We start from the raw sequence: 17,715 nt of genomic DNA, 5'->3' as shown, positions 1-17,715 counted from the left end.
CCTCAAGGCTCCAGACACTGTTTTTAAGGGCTGAGCAGAGAGAAATCAGGGAAGGAAGAAAGGACGGCGATTGAAGAGAAGCAGAGGCCAGAGATGGAGGAGAGCAACGGCGAAGTTGAAGTAGAGCGGAAGGAGAAGACGAAGCACAAGGGAAAGCACGACAAGCCAAAGCCATGGGATGACCCTTCCATCGATCACTGGAAAGTCGACAAGTTCGACCCTTCTTGGAACGAGGGCGGCATGCTCGAAGTCAGCTCATTCTCCACCCTCTTCCCTCAATACAGAGGTCTGTCACATTCACATCATACTCTCTGTTTGCTTCCCGATAAAAATCAATCTTTGGAAAAAGAAAAAAAAAGTTCCAAAAACTTTGGTAGTATTTGGGATTTGGGATGAAGTATAGAGTTTTGTACTGCTTATAGCCGTTGTTTGGGTCCAAGGAAAATAAATTGAACTTTAAGGTTAGCCTTTTTAATCTTTTGTTCCTTTACCCTCCGTTAGGTTACGGGAAATCAAATTCCTAAGAAAAAGGAAAGAAAAGAAAAGCCCAAATTATATCAGATTTACATTGGAAAAAATTGAGTGTAAAATGAATGAATTTCGATTTTAAGAGGTTCATGGGTTTCATTATTTTCATCAGCTACGTTTTCTATTATGGTCTCTCATCCGTGAGTCTTTGCTCTGTCATTGTCAGAAAAATACTTACAAGAAGCTTGGCCCACTGTGAGGGGTGCATTGAAGGAATTTGGTGTTAAATCTGAGCTAAACCTGGTAAGTGCTCTTAAACCCCTCAGAGTCAAACTTTTTTTTTATATATATATATATATATATTATTTATAGGTTGATATGTGATTTCTTCCTTGACACATATTAGTTCTGAAATTAAACAAGCGGATTAGTTATTAAATTTGTAATTTATATAATCTAGATCAATCTATATATGGAGCATTTGATTTGATGGAAGTTGGTTTGTAATTCTGTATTGTCAAACTTTTGTGGCAATTAGGCTGTTACTTGGGTTGGATAATGAACTCATGGTCAATATTATCTTTTGTGACTCTCTATGGCACTTCAATCTAGTTTATAGAGCGGTTGATTTATCATAGGGGCCCATTTGGTGGTGCAATGATAAACATCTCAGCCTGTCATCGGTGAACGACTGGATTTAAGTTTTGAGAGTGGACATCCAACCTAATCCTCCCAGGATATCACTTTGGAAATAACTATACTGGATAGTGGAATCTTTTACTATTTGATCAATTCAACTGGATCCTAGTCTCCTAGATTGGGAAATGATGGAGGGCTGCTTTTGAGCTTTGGTTCTTTATCATGTTTTATAAGCAGTATAATTTAATATGTTTTTTTTCCTTTGCTTTATCCATTCTTTACTTGTTTCTTTTATTTTTAAAATTTATTTTTTTCTTTTTCTCCTTTTTCCCTTGCTTTTTAACACTTAATACTTTATAGGACTATCAATCAAGTTGCACCAAGCTGGGCGATGCCCAATGTGAAGGTGTCTTCCCCAAGCTTAGATTATCCATATCTATTCAGAATTTCTCTCCTTCATAAAGCTTTGGGAGAGTTTTGGCTGGCGTGTATATGGCTCCTGCTGGCTTCTTAATCAGCCTATCTTGTCCAGTTCAAAGTCAGCAACTCAATCCAAAATTGAAACCCTAGATAATTTAAAAACCCTATGAAAGAGAAGAATCCTTCCAACTAGAAAGATGAATTGGACTCTTTCTACCTAAATGATGTTCAGTAGTTATAGGACTCACATTACATGGAGTCATAGACTGCATAACTTTGTAAAGATGAATCACAAGTGATTGGTAGTTTACTTGATGCAACAAAAAGAAATGAGATGTGCTGTGTGGTTGCTGCAACAGGTGCAACCTACAACTCCTACTTGATTATTGAGCAATTAAATAGTAGAAAATAGCAAGACTACTAATGCAATTGAAGTTGAAACTTAGCAAAATGTGTTTCTACTAGGATCAAAAGTCCCCTAAAGTGCTCCATCAATGATATCAATGTTTCAATCAGAGCCCTTGACTACCCTTAAAACACTTTAATCTTAGCTTCAAAACTGCTTAAAGGTCGTGTGCTTTCACATGACTACTAATAAAGCTAGGCCCCTGACTAGAATATATAAGATTTTAAATAGATAAAATATGACAATTCAAAGGCATCAAGCTTAACAAAGACTAGATTTATGAGCTAAATAGAAATCCAAGCCAAGTTAATGAATCATCCCTCTTGATCTTTTCATGCAATTTCTCCAGTGCTCCTTCATCAAACTGCAAAGTTGGCAGCAGTCATCGTTGGCCTTATATATAACTTTCTACAGTCCATTATATTCCTGAACAATCCTTTCCACAGTTTCCTTCTATGTCATTCTGAATGAATGAATGAATTGATTACATGGTAGCCTTAGTTCACTATGATATGTTTTGCACAACAAAAATGGACTTGGTGGTCGTTCCTCTCAATTGGCTACAATGTCATGATTAGTGTCTTCTGACATTTTTCATGTTGTTGGGTCATTTCCATTATTGTATCTTTATGACTTCTTCAAACTTACTCACATTCAATAGAATCTTATCAAATATGCTCGTATTCCACCTCTTTGTTGTAATAGACATAAACCCTCTCCAATGACAAAGGATAGACGGAAGTCCAATGTCCTGCATTGGTTAATTACTAAAGTTGGTTGGGCCTTATATGTGGGGCTACCTCTACCCCCGTTAACTTAAGCTTTTGGGAGTGTATGTGGCCCCACATCATTTGGTATTAGAGCAAGGTTTGGCCTAGCTCGCCCTGTGCTCACTAGCATGGCTGTTAGCAATTGAGTGGGGATGTCTGAGGTAGAACGAAAATCCAATGTCCTATATTGGCTGATTACTAACATTGGTTGGCCTTATATGTAGGGCAACCTCTATCCCCATTAGCTTAAATGCTATATGAATTATAGGAATATCAATGTTGTTAAAGTACTATATTCATGCAGAAAGGAACTCAATCATGTTTGTAACTTAAAGTGTAATAACCTGGCTAATTTGCTTTGCTGGGCAATATCTTCTTCATGTTTCCACAGGGCCACAACAGCACAATCATCAAAATTCGAAGCCTTCATAAGCTTGCCTTTTGAATTATTTGATGAATCTCTCAGCATGTTAGCATTTCACTATGAACTTTATGGCTTTAAAGCTCTAGCGATTATCCTTCTCTATTTATCCTAGATCCACAAGTATCTTTGTACATTAACAGGTTTGCCTGTCTCATCATTAAAATTCTATTCATTTCTGTTAAATAAAAAGGTTCAGAAAGGCAGGTTATACTTCTATATATATCTATATATATATGATATGTAAATAAAGAGAGTATAAAAAACCAGCAATACAAGATCTGATTACAAATAAGAAGAAAAGCTTCACTAAGAGCAGCAATACAAGCTGCACAAGTTCTGCCTTCATATCATATTAGCATTTCACTCTGATGTTGAAGGTTCTAAAGCTCTAACGATTATCTTTCTCTGTTTATCCCTAGATCAACATATATATATATATATACACATATTTGTATCAACAGGTTTTCCCATCTAAATCATGCATTCTTTCATTTTTTTTTTCTTTACCAGAAACAACAGTTTCACTACATCATGAATTTTTTTTTTTAAAAAAAAATAAAAATTACACGAAGGATGAGATGTCCTTCAAAGGCAAGCAAGTAAAAAGCAGCAAAAGGCTCCCAATGAACCTAAAAAACCAATGCAAAGATCAAAGAGACAAATTAGGGAGGCACAAATTCCCCTAAAAAATCCTTTGAACTAGAAGCACCTTATTTAGCCAACGAATCTGCTAACTGGTTGACCCAGTGTATAATCCATAAAAAGAACCTGCCAATTTTGTAGACGGATTAGATATTCTCTATGAGAAAAGATTCAATTTCCAAGGGCCTCTTTTTCTCTGAGACGCCCAGGAGATAACTGGGATTCAATTGCCTCCACCAGCAAGTTGCTTAGGTCTAATTAACCGGGTGAAGCCTTCCAGCAGAGCTAGCAGCACCTGTGTTCTATGGTCAATCCCACCACACCCATTTTGCTGATTTTTTTGTACCTGTCACTTGTTTATTTCTTTTTCTTTTTCTATTTAAATTTTTTCTACCTTTTTTTTTTTTTGCTATTATATAAAATGCCCTGGTTAGGCTGCAAAATCATAAAGCAAGTTATTGATGCCCAATTTATAATAATGCTTTTTTAAAGTTGATTAATCCATACTATTTCTTGTGTTTATTTTTGCTGATTCACCATGCACTCTATCGCTGTCCAGGTTGAGGGATGTATGACAGTGTCAACAACTAGAAAGACTAGGGACCCCTATATCATTATGAAGGCTAGGGATCTCATTAAACTTTTGTCAAGAAGTGTTCCTGCACCTCAGGTATAGCCATCTACTTAATATATATGTAAATATTTTGCCCCCCCCCCCTCTCTCTCTCTTTCTCTCTCTCTGTTATATTTATTCTGGTAATTTTGGTTCCCCCCCTTTTTTTTTGTGGGGGAAAGATGTATTGTGAGATAGATAGATAACACACTTAAAGGTCATTGATTATCTTGAATCTTCTATCCCATTCTTTATATTTTGATCTAATAATTGAAATCAAAGTTCTTTTACTTGTATTATTATTTGAATACCTTTATTGATGTCTAGCTTTTAATTGGGAACTTTATAGGAATAAAGCTTTTGTTTTGTAGATCAGACCTTATGGTGGTTGTCCTTATATTTTGTCTCATGTAAGTGCTTTTACTGCATTTTGCTATGATAGGCAATCAAGATACTGAATGATGAAATGCAATGCGATATCATCAAGATTGGAAGCCTTGTTCGCAATAAGGTGTGTGTTCTTTAAATTGTTTCAAATTGTTAATAAATGTGATTCATATTTTCAGAAAATTTTCTAATCAAAGAAGATATTTTCAGAAAACTGAGATGATATAGTTATCTTGATTTAGATTCTTATGTAATTTTTAATTATGTTCATTTACCAGCTAATATCATATATTGGAGACATGCTAAATGGTTCATTGAAATTACATTTTGGCATCTGTTGAATATTATTTTGCTTTACAGTTTGTGCATATTTGCAATCTGCAATGGCCAACACCTACATTGCTACAGCAGGTGCAGGTTCAAAGGCTTAAAAAGAAAATAATTCCAGAGCCTTGTTTTATCTGGAGAAAAATATTTTTGTTGGTTGTCCCTTTACTATGATTCCAGATGCCTTGTTACATCTGGAGTGTCTGCTTTTGCTGCATTTCCTTTCTACAGATATTGGAACTAATGATTCATATTTTCTTACCTTTTAAAGCTGTCAAAAATGATTTATTTTGGCAGATCTTAGTCATCTTGTTCGTTTTTGTAGTGGATGGCTAGTAGTTTTGGCACCCTTGTTGAAGCTGATGTCTTTATTCTAGTCCATTGTTCAGGATCGTGTTTTGACTTTTATGTTTTAACCTGCTTGAAATTGAGACAAATTCATGCAATTCTGTAGTTTAGTCAGTGTTCCACTGGAAAATGCAGAACAAGATCTTGCAAGGATAGGTAGAAATTTGAAAAGCTGTAGAATTGTGAATGACATGAAACCATCACAAATCAACATTGCATCAAAGTATGTTGTCCTGGGCCTAAATGAGTGATCTCTATCCTCGTATGCAGGAACGATTTGTTAAGCGTAGGCAACATCTTGTGGGCCCCAACTCTTCCACTCTAAAGGTGTGTATAATGGTCTGAGATTTGATGTCATGCTTCTCCCTCATCCTTCTCTCAACAACAAGAAAAAAATGTGTGCTCCCTTGGTTGGGTGCGCTTTGGCCACTAATTCTAACTTGATGCCTAGAACATGATATGTTGTATCATGTATGTTTCTTAGATTCCTCTTTTTGGTGTATCTCTGACAGTAATATTGCAATGCAGGCACTTGAAATTTTGACAGGATGCTATATTCTTGTTCAGGTACATTTTTTTCACTACTCTTCCATTGAATCGCACAACTTAATGTGATCATTCTTGTCTTAACTTGAATATTTTCTGTTTTCATTTGTTCGATTCTTGCTCTTTTTCATTTTTCTTTTAAATGAGCAGGGGAACACTGTTGCTGCTATGGGTTCATTTAAAGGTCTAAAACAAGTCCGAAGGGTGGTGGAAGACTGTATACAGAATAAAATGCATCCAGTATATCATATCAAGGTGAATAGGCTGGCACTCTTTGATTCTACTCTAGCAAAATTGCATTCTTTAATGGTTGTAGACCTGTTGATTCTCCTTTTTCCTTTCATGAGTAGACCTTGATGATGAAGAGAGAACTTGCTAGTGATCCAGCACTTGAAAATGAGAACTGGGATAGGTTTCTTCCAAAGTTTAAGAAGTATGACATTTACCACACCCTTCTTCTATATGCATATAGTTTTTAACTTCAGTATCTGTGTTGTTACAAGTTTTCCATTTATTAACCTTTTTACATCATTTGTATATCATTTCCAGGAAAAATGTTAAACAAAAGAAAGTTAAGAGCAAGGAGAAGAAGCCATATACACCCTTCCCTCCTCCTCAGCCACCTAGCAAGGTGAGAATATCATCTCTGGTGCCTTTTAGTTTCTAGTAAAGAATCCACTGTTTCCATTGTATCTTCTGGAAACAATTTCGATGGAAATATTTCTTTAGCATCAAAATTTTTCTGTTTTCTGCTTGTGGACTGTCCAATGTATTATTTCCTAAACACGCAATGCTCTGAAATATCTTCAGGTTGACCTACAACTGGAAAGTGGTGAGTACTTCTTAAGTGATCAAAAGAAGTTTGCGAAGAAGTGGCAACAGAAGCTGGAGAAGCAGGCAGAAAAAACAGCAGAGAACAAAAGAAAAAGAGAAGCTGCTTTTGTTCCTCCCATGGTTTGATTCTGGAGCTCCTTCGCTTGCATCATACCTTCAACTGTATTTATTTTATTTCATCATTAAAACTTTGTTTTGCCACTGCAGGAACCCATGATGCAGGATCCAAGCAAATCTGCTGATGATAAGAATGATGTGGCTGCAATGGCCATGTCGTTAAAGGTAATTGGGATGATGAAACCTAGAGTCCGTTTGGGAGTGTTACTATTTGGAGTACTTTTAGTTGAAGTGCTTACTCTAGGACTGTTTTCAGAAGAATCACGTATCAAGTGCTTCTCCATGGAACACCACAAGGGATTTTTCAACTTTTTAAAGTGTTTTTAAAATTTTGCCAAACGTTTGATTTTTCTCCAAAAGTGTTTTTTATACTAAAAATGTTTTCTAAACCTTTGCAGATGTATTCTTGTTCTGTATAACTGAAATATATAGCCAATATGCTTAAAAAATTTCTTATTTCTTAACTCAATTTCATATCCGGTGATTGGTTGCATTGCAGAAAAAGGCAAAGGAGTTTGGGAAGCAAAAATCCCTTGAGAATGTCAATCCTGAAACATACATTGCGGCTTCAGGGGAAGCACCCTCGAAGAAGAAACGCAAGCACTCTTAAGTCTCTGATACAATGAGTGGCCTCAAGAGTGATAGTATGGGAAGTGGGCTGAGCTTTTTCCCTTGGACCCCCACCCTAGGCTACTAAATTGTGGCCGAGCCTCAACTTTATGTTTCTGGAATCTGCTGGAAAACTGTCTTATACCCACAAATTAATGGGCTTTGGAAACTGTTGTTGTTAATTTACAGAAGTAGAAAGTTCAAAATTTTTGATATATGAGATGGACTGGAAAAACATTGGAGAAATATCCTCAGCTGTGGTGGACTTTGGCAGTTTATGAAACTTGCAGTTAATTGGTCTTGTCTTTTATTTATTTTAGTTTGGTTAAATTATGTAAGAACTTATTAAATAAATCAAAAAACCAACCGACCCACCCATTCAAAATAGCCCAAGTTGATTGGTCGCCTGAACATGTAATCCAGAGCTCACGGCACAACAATAATAGAGATTTAAACACATATCATAATCCCAAATTTGTTCTAAAGATATCCCACCAACCCAAACATCTACCTTAGAAGGGACACGACTTTAATATTATATCACAAAAACACTTCATCGTAGATTCAGCAGGAAGAAAGCCTGCTTTCATGGCTGGGCAACACATGGGAGGGTGGATGTCTTTTTCAAAAGTTGGAAAAATAACCTCAAAGCATTGACGTTGAGTCATTCTCCCTAATCTTTCCTTACTTTTTAACTTCAAAAGCACTAAAAAATTGATTGCACCATAGACTTGGAGATAAAAGAAAGACTTTACTCTATTAATGTTCTACAAATTCGATGGCTCCTACTCCATTACCTTCTTTCTTTCAAAAATGCAGTCCAGGTGTCAACCCCGAAACACACGCAAACTCCCAAAAGTGGGCATGTGCTTCACGGGAAGATCATGAAACCCACTAAGGTAACAAAAAAATTATTTTACCATTTTCAAAAGTAGGTTGATTTCAAACGTATGGGTCATTCCAAGAAATTGCCATGGACGGAGACTCCCATCAGCCACAGCCCACGTTTTTCACGTACATTTTCTACACAATTCAATATTGGTTCCCGCATTGGGAAACAAAGAAAAGCCACTAGAAATTGCGAAGAACATTCCACACAATAAATAAATAAATAAATAATAATAAATAAATAAATAAATGGGGTGAGCCTAATTTCAAACTTAGTGGTCTATGTCGGGTTAGTGGCTAAAAGAAAGCGTATAAAATTTGAAAATTTTGACTTTGTTCATAATCATGGATGGTTACGGAGCGTACTTTAATGTGCGGATTTTGAGAATTGTGGAAGCAAAATAAGGTTTAGGGTTGGTCAACTAGGCATGATTTGTGGAATAAGATTGAATTTATTTGATGATTAATGTTCGATCGAAGCATGTTCTTTGTTTTTTTGTTTTTTGTTTTTGGTATGTCGGTGAGATGTTTTAATTTAAGGGAGGCGGAAAGCATGTGGATGGGGGTGGTCGAGAAAGTTATAATATTTTTGGTTGTAAATTTAATTATTATTATTATTATTATTTTTGGATATCCATATTTTCAGAAAACATATAAATAGAAGATTATTTACATTAAATAATTTTTTTTCTTTTATTTACTTTATTAGTGTTTTTTATATTTGATTAGAAGTGACCGGAGTATTTGATAAAACTTATTACTTATTAAGTTAAATTATATTTAAGTTGTTAATTTAAAATTTATTATTCAATTATTACTTTTAAGTATTAAGTTGTTTCATAAAATAAGCTTAAAATTTATTATAAATCATTAAATTAATATATTCATCTTTATAAATTATAATTTGGGCAAAATAGATGGAGTAACAATAGAGGTCGTGGAGGTAATTAGGGCAAATAAGGACAAAAATGTAAATTAAGGAAATGTACTTAAGAATAAGTTAATTGGTTTTACTTGTTATTCAAAATTATTTTTTACTTAAATTTTATTATTAAATTATTTTATCAAACATACTTAATAATTTAAATTAAATTATTAAGTCACTTTAAATTATTAAATTGGTTTACCAAACACCATTCTAATTTATGTAAAAAAAGTTTTTACTTGTTAAAATATTACATTTAAACTCTGCCCTATCACTTAAGAAAATTGTTTCAATTTGGCATTGAATGAGTTCTAAGAAGGCCTTAACGCTTGTAAAGATATAAGATAGATTTAATACTCTTTTCCTCCTTTTATATATGTATTTAATAGTTTGCTTCTATATATATTTTTTTTACATTTTATAAATATATTGTGGCTAATATTGTTAAGGCACCATTTGAATTAGCTTTTGGAATCAAAAGCTTCCTTATAAATAAAATTCAACAAAAATTTGTGCCTATCTTTGGGCAATCATATTAAAGGACTCCAACTATAAAAATAAAAAAATAAAAGTTGCTATTGTAAACAATTTTTGTGATAAGGGATTTAAGGTTTAATAAACATTTTATAATACTAAGATTTGTTGGTAAATCATGGTAACCACCGGTTATAATCATAACCAATTTGAGTTGACAGATTAATAACAAATTTATGCATTGACTATTACTAGTTTTCATTTTCCATTTCTACCAAAACGTATACAGGATATATATATTTATCAATTCATTTAAAACATGCATTTATTCACATGGAACATACCCGAATCCATTTCTAAATTTTGGTTGAAGATGTATGGATCTTCTAAGGCCGGGAAGGGTAACCACCGTCACTGGATTTTCTCTGGCAATGGGAAGCTGGAGAGATTAGGGTTTTGTTCTATTAAAAAATGTGATATAACAAAATAAACAAACCCTTGACCTTTTATACCTTCCTGCCTTAGGGACCACACCCATTGGCCTATTGGGCCTCACAAGTCTTAGGCCCATTATCTAAGGCTCGTGATGGTTTTGGGCTCTACACATAGGTGACCCATACTCTTGAACGAACAGAAAACAAATTGAAGAGCTGAATAGCTTAGTCATGAATTTTTGTGAGATATGTGAGTCCATATCTTAACATTGACTACCTTTAATCTTTTCATAGTGGAGATAGTCGCACACAATGATATATTACGACCATATTATTAAAACTTGTGATAAGAATGAGTTTTGTTGTCATGCCCTAAAATAATATTCCAAAGCTTTCATTTGCTCTCTATTATAAGTATTATGTTATAAAATATATAACTTTTATAATGATTATCAAATTATAGTCATATTTAAAATTTTTATATAATTTCCTTCCAATTGAGTTGACATCCATTGCCATCATCGTTTGATTAAAAAAAACTCCATTCTAAATCCATACATGAGATTTTCATTTCAAACGAATCCACTTTGGTGGAAAGACACCAACTTACCCTACCTTAAGATATTATAGGTTGGGTGTGATATTTTATAATAAAGGTGACACATGTCGTGTCGGGATGTTATTTCCATTTTTGCTTCTATTATTGTAAGGAGAATTTTTTGGCTTTTACATAAATTATGTCTTTAATTTTAATTTTAACTAAAATTTAAAATAAGAAAAATTCTCTAACAAAGCCTTATAAGTTGTGGTATTTTTTCAATTGGGAGAATGAGTCATAGGGTCATATAATCTAAGGGTAAAGACTACAAAATTATGACTATTACATTTATTCCCTTTATTACATATACAAATTAATATTGCTTATATCATAATAATTATTAATAATATTATTAGTTATGTTATTCATCTATTTACTTAAAATATGCGTTCCATTAAAGAATTATTACTATTATTATTTATGTTAATATTTATAATATGATCATTATAATTAAATGATCATTTATAATTAGTAATATAAATAATAATAAAAAGAAAAAGAGTAAGTTGAGAAAAGAAAAAAATAATAGTAAAAAAGTTTTTTAAAAAACCTTTAATACTTATAATATGACCATTATAATTAATTAATCTATCTAGTGTTCTTAGGACGCGATATAAGAGCTCAATAATTTGCCGCCAGCTACTCAACATATTCGTATCTAGGCTTTTTCACTACTTGGGACATAGCTTTTCAGCATTAGAGAATTGATACTGCTTACCAAAGGTTCCTATCTTGGTCCATGATGAGCAACTTCGGGTCCGTCCATAGCACTTCCATCCATCCCTCTAATGATCGACATAAGAACAAGCATGGTCATTATAATTAATTATATAAAAAAAAAATAATATGGTTATTGATTATAATATTACAAGATAATATAAAACACCTCACATCTTCTAGGTTTTACTCTTTGCATTTTTCTATCTTAATAAAATACTCTAACCAAGTCAACACCAATAACAAAAATTACATATATAAAATCTCTAAAATACTCAAATTTAAAATATCTTTACATACAAAATTTCCTATAAAGGACTCTATCCCTTCAAATCCCAAGAAGAAGGTTTACGACTTCGTTTTAATCCCACGTTGTCCTTACTACAAATGTCAATTCATATGTTATCTCTACAAGAGAGGGGTTTACCATTTCCTTTCATATCCACAGTGTCCTTACCGCAAAGGTCAATCCATATACTATCTCCATATAGAATAATTTGTGCCTCGAGGATATCGAATAATAATTATACTTCACACATCTCGACATTATCCATAAGGGATTTCTCACTAAATAAATAAAAAATGATGTTTTTTATACCCATTAGATTCATCTACACACATAATTGTAACTTTTTAATTTGTAAAAAGTGAAACAAAACTCATGATAGTGTCTGGTTTTGGGTAGAATGGTGAAGTAATGCACTTTTTTTTAACAAGAAAAAGAAAAGAGAGAGATATCATTGGATACAAGATAGCAATGTTTTTCAATATCACAAGCCCCCGTCACGAGCCATTTAATTCACGTCTCATCCACATCCCCATCCCCATCCCCATGTACGTAGGGCCATTGACAGAATATGGAGACGCATTCTCATCTATGGCTAAAAAAATTGAACAAAATGCAATAGAAAAAACCCCTTCATTTTTCTCACTTTAAGGCACCTTTTTTTTTAATCCTTCAAATTTCAAAATCAAAATTTCCCTTTTGACCCTACTATATTTCATTGTTGAGTTGAGTGACCCTTTTGCTTTTTTAGAGCTTTTTGGGGCTTTGAACTGTTTTTTGGGACAAAAAGTCAGAGAAATTATTAGGTTGTTCATTGTGATAAGAGGTCCCCCCAAACATTTTATGGACACATTTAATTCATATTCCCATCAACAACAGCTGCAACCATGGATAAGAAAAAACACATCCCTATCTTAGCTCATGTGTAAATTAAAAATTTAGGCCGGCTAAGAATAATTTTCTAATCTTTACAAAAAAAAAAAAAAAAGACACTTTCGACAATGTGAAAATCATTTTCTATTTTTTATTTTTAAAAACAAAAAACATAAAAGCCTCTTTGAAATAGAGAACAATTTTTTAGAGAATAAACTGTTTTTAAAAATAATAGAAAGACACACACATTTTATTATTTTTCTTTAATATAAAATCATCATTTTTTTGGTTAGGCAAATTACTTCCAAATTATGTAAGACTTAATATATCGAATTTGTTAACAAGTCTATTAAAACCCGTTTGACCATATTTTTTAAACTTGCTTTTAAAAACTATTTTTTATTTTTTAACTTAAAAACAGTTTTTAAAAACAAGTTTTAGAAAATATATTCAAATGAGCTTTGATATTATTTTTTTTAAAAACATCTTTTATTTGTTTTTACATATTTTTTAAAACTATTTTTAAAATAATTGTTAAAATATATGGAATGATAAAAAATAAAATATTAGATATCAGAATTATTTCAACACGGATTTAAAAACATTTTAAATTTCATTTTATAATACAAAACTTCAAAAAAAACGATTTTAAAAAACTATTCTAAAAAAATATTTTTTAAAACCGTTATTGAAAACTTCTCTTTCATGGAAGTAGACTTGTTTTTCTTTTGAGTGTTTGCAAAAAACATGAAAATCAACGTGAAAGAGGTGACCTTTAAAGAAAGAGAGAGAGAAAAAAATCTTTCAAACATATCTGAATATCTATGTATATAATGATTAAATAAAGTCGTTATCATTTATAAAAAGTCTTGAGAGGAGAAAGAAGGGACAATTCATTTGGACACTCATCCTGAAAAGCACCATACTTTTTCCACAGGTTAATTGAACCATACAAAACCTAACTCTGATGGGTCCTAATCAAAATACACTTTAGACAGCCCAAAATAAAATAAAATAAAATAACCTAATTTTCAAATAAAAGAAGAAAAAAAACAATTACATTATTTTTTAAAAAGGAAAAAAAAGGGGCAACAGTGGAACCTCCACTATTTGATTGGTCTGTGGTCCAGCAGAAGTCACCGCCGGCGTGCCGGAGTCCAATGAGGTAGAGCAGGGCTAAAGTGCGACGAGACCACTCTGGAGTCGAGGAGCTCCATGATTGGTGTAAAGTTAACGCACCTCGGCACCTTATACTGGTTAATGGAGGCTCCTCTTGAGATGGCGTAATCCATCAGTTCTTCGAACGTTCCACTTTTCACCACGCGTATCTCTAGTGGCCCAATCGAGTTGTCTGCGACTCGCCCTTGTCGGTACACTGAGTTCAGCGATTCTTCCATCGCTAAACAGCACTGACCCAGTAGCTCGTCGCTCGGCGAGTTCGCCGAGTCTTTCACCAGTAGTTCCCAGTAAATCACATAGTGACCCGGAATCGTTTTGGTATCGGCGAAGCTGGTGTACTCCACGACGCTGGTGTTGACTTCTCGAAGGAGCTTCGACGCGTTGTCGACGGCCTTCTGCAACTCGGCCTCGTCGGTCTTGTCGGAGTCGATGCTGAGGAGGACGTTCTTGCGGCGAACGAAGTGGAACTGCGGGGCTGAGTTGTGGAACCCGGTGACTCGGAGGATGTCTCCGACTCGGTAGCGGTAGAGTCCGGCGTAGGTTGTGATGACGAGTTCGTACTCTTTTCCCACTTCGACGTGGGCCAGGTCCACGAGTCTTGGAGGCGAATCGCGGCTCAAGGGGATGGAGGAGTGCTCATGAGGAAGGAACTCGAAGTAAGCCATGTTGGGCATTATGGTGTAGGAGACTTCAGAGGGTTTGGACATGGGGTTGAGATTGAGTCCGAAATAGCACTCCGACGACGCATACATTGTACATGCAAGTGGCAATCCACCGCTGTAGTAGTCCAGAGTTGGAATGTACTGAGCCATTGCACCGGTGACGATGACATCGAGGTACTTTGTGTTAGGCCAAATTCGAGTGATAATCCCCTCCCAGTTGTCCTTGGAGCACTCGCCGGCGACGAGGTCGGCGAGTTCTGGGTCTGGTTTCAGGACACCTGCTACACAATTTCTAACCGAAGGGTCAGTGATTTTGGGGCTGAGAGTTCCGGTTCGGATGTCATGTGTGAGTTGGTGCCAGTTGAGTTGGAGGAATCGTATGGCTCTGAGTAGGCCGGAGGCAAAGACGGCTCCGAGCCGGAGGACTTGTTTGCGCTCGTAGATGCCGCAGAGCATCTGGGTGTACATGCTCTGGAAAGAGTCAGCGCAGAGGATTGCTTCGTTGGGACTGGTGTAGACGTTGTAGGGGTCATAAGGGCGAGTCTTGAAGTGTTCGCTTTTGTAGTAGCTTGTGAGCACTGGGCGAGCCAGTAACCCACCAGGGGTCCTCGTTTCGGACTTCACAAACAGAAAGTAGAGACCCTTTCCTTTGTCCAACCCAGGCACATATCTGCAATAGGAAAGCAATTTCGTTTAGAAAAACGCTCTTCTCAATAACGACACAGAATTAGAGTATCTAAAACGCATCTTTTTCTCCACTTACAAGTTCATTACAGGCATGAGAAGGCTGTAGAGCATCTGACGACGATCCAACTCTTCTTGAATAGTGGGCATGAGTTTCCTCTCACCAGCTGATGTCCCAGAGCTGTAAAACCAGTAACCCCAAGTTAGCACCGATTTTTACCCAAAAATATTTCTTCCTTTCTCACGAGTCAACGACTGGTTAAAGCTCACCTGGTGAGGAATTCAGAAATGGGGTGAGCCGACAAGATCGCAGAGCGATCTCCATTGGCAATACGCTGGATTTCAGGCTGCAGATCCTCATACTTAATCACCGGGATTTTAGACTTAAACGTCTCACGGACCGTTGACCCTTCCAGTTTGAACCGTTTCAGATATTCAGTTTCTCCGTTTCGGCTCAAAATTTCAGCCAACACCCTCTCCTGAACTGAATCGGCATTACGGGTCATTTCTTCAATGAACTGAAGCGCTTTTGCATCCTTCTCGGATGCCGCTGGGCCGAGAGGAGACGAGAGAATCGGATCAACCGCCATTACAGAGGGAGTAAGAAGCAGAGAGAGGGTTTCAAAGAGAGAAAGTCAAAGTTTGAGAGAGAGAGGGGGGGAGGGAGAGAGAGAGTCTCTTAGGGAGCTTTAACAGCAGTCGAAGAAAAGAGAAAGTGGTGTGAGTGAGGTGGATGAGTACTGCGAAGGCCTTTATATAGGGCTATTCTCAGAGGCTGCTACGTGTGGAGCCGCGTCATCTTCCATGTCAGGATGGGCCCACATGCGGTTGGGACAAAAGGGAGCTTGGAAGAAAGCTGAGGGGACCCGGGTTAGAATAAAAAATAAATTTTCAGTGGTGAGGCGTCGCGGGTATAGGGGACACGTGGGGCCACGACACGTAGGCATGGCCGAAAATTGAGGAGGCAGATGTGGGTTAGGTGGCACCCACGTCAGCTAAAGACTTGGACTCTTATACTCGTCAGCCAACCACGGTGCTCCTTTCTGGTAAAAGTGTTGGTATTTGACAGTGACCTCTCCCTAGCCAACTGGGCAACTTCTACTGTTGCAGACGTGGCACGTGAGACAGGTGCCTAATTTAATAATTTATTATACTTATAAATTACACAAAAATATATCAATATTAAACTGAATTTTAAAATGGCCATGGACGAAGCATGTTGCTTGCAGGTTCGGGATACCTTTTTTTAATTTTAATTAAATTTTATTATATACTCATTTAATATTATATATATATATATATATATATGGACACTGCCGTCCAGTTCATTTTTTTTCTATTTGACTACATTTTCCACGCTTTAAAGGGTAATAATTAATATCAAAATATTAAAATATTACACGTGGATTATCCTCAATTTCTCAATTAAATTTTACTTTAGTTTCTAGATAACTACAAGGACCAAACAAAAAACGGTAATGGTGAAATAATTCATTCTCTTTGAATGATGTCACATCATTTAAAGTAATTGACTGATGTGCAATGGGCAATGTCGGTAAAAATAAAAATAAAAATAAATGTGGATATAAATGGAGCTCATAATGAAAATGAAAGATACCATATCCATCTCTATGCACCAAAACAGCCAAATGCATGGAATTAACAATGATAAGTTCAAAAGCGTCTTAATTAGATTTGCTTTAATCCTTTATTCATATCATAATCCAAGGTTTTAGATGTCGGCATTGTAAGATGCTAATCATCATCAGTGAAACCTACGTACATAATGTTTATCCAAATTTTGACAAAGTTAATTTCATAATGACGCATTTGAAAATCAAAATTGATGATGTTTGTTTTAACTTTTAAGCAATCTTAATATGATTTTTTTACTTTTTTTTAAGATAAATAATAAATATGATATTACGAAATTGATAATAAGGACGATAATAAATCAACAATCTTTTATGCAAAATGAGAGATAAGTCTGATAGTGAATAAAAATTTGCTATAAAAATTGAATAAGATGAGAAAAGTTTAAATGTCGTTGGTCCATTGCGATCAACTAACTTTACAATATCATATTATTATTATTATTATTATTTAAAAATGGGTGCTTCTAGTGAGGTCATCTTACATATTTCTTACCCCCCCTTCCACTTTCAACAAAATGATATTTTATTAGGATGGTTTCATATATTTATTATTTAATGAAAATAAAAAATAAAGGAAATAAAAGTTTGACTTTTTAAAAAAATATAAATGTATAAGGTTATTGCATATTTTAAAATATTGTTGTTCACTTCTGAATTTTGGGTGGATGCCACATGAGACAATTGATCATGAGTTTGAAGAATAATGGCTTTATTTTTATTTATTTATATATATATATAATTTATAATAAAATAATAAAAAAAATAAAAATAAATGTTGTTGAGATAACTC

General features: G+C 34.9%; 2 protein-coding genes across 2 annotated transcripts; one reads left to right on the top strand and one right to left on the bottom strand.

Moving 5' to 3' along the window:
- On the top strand, positions 1–7,860 carry LOC117911834 (KRR1 small subunit processome component homolog). Its single transcript, XM_034826256.1, has 12 exons — positions 1–286; positions 695–771; positions 4,329–4,439; positions 4,825–4,893; positions 5,715–5,771; positions 5,973–6,011; positions 6,141–6,245; positions 6,341–6,423; positions 6,540–6,621; positions 6,801–6,944; positions 7,032–7,106; positions 7,441–7,860. The coding sequence occupies exons 1-12, from the start codon at positions 94–96 to the stop codon at positions 7,549–7,551; spliced, it is 1,146 nt and encodes a 381-aa protein (XP_034682147.1). The 5' UTR covers positions 1–93; the 3' UTR covers positions 7,552–7,860.
- A 5,716-nt stretch (positions 7,861–13,576) lies between these two features.
- LOC117911888 (probable indole-3-acetic acid-amido synthetase GH3.1) lies at positions 13,577–15,982 on the bottom strand. Its single transcript, XM_034826316.1, has 3 exons — positions 15,541–15,982; positions 15,350–15,451; positions 13,577–15,256 (listed from the first exon to the last, which is right to left on the bottom strand). The coding sequence occupies exons 1-3, from the start codon at positions 15,858–15,860 to the stop codon at positions 13,882–13,884; spliced, it is 1,797 nt and encodes a 598-aa protein (XP_034682207.1). The 5' UTR covers positions 15,861–15,982; the 3' UTR covers positions 13,577–13,881.
- Between the last annotated feature and the right edge of the window lie 1,733 nt (positions 15,983–17,715).

This window comes from Vitis riparia, chromosome 3, assembly GCF_004353265.1.
Source record: "Vitis riparia cultivar Riparia Gloire de Montpellier isolate 1030 chromosome 3, EGFV_Vit.rip_1.0, whole genome shotgun sequence".
Taxonomy (NCBI): domain Eukaryota; kingdom Viridiplantae; phylum Streptophyta; class Magnoliopsida; order Vitales; family Vitaceae; genus Vitis; species Vitis riparia.
The sequence above is the reverse complement of the archived record's forward strand: the minus strand, read 5'-3'. Positions and strand labels throughout refer to the sequence as shown.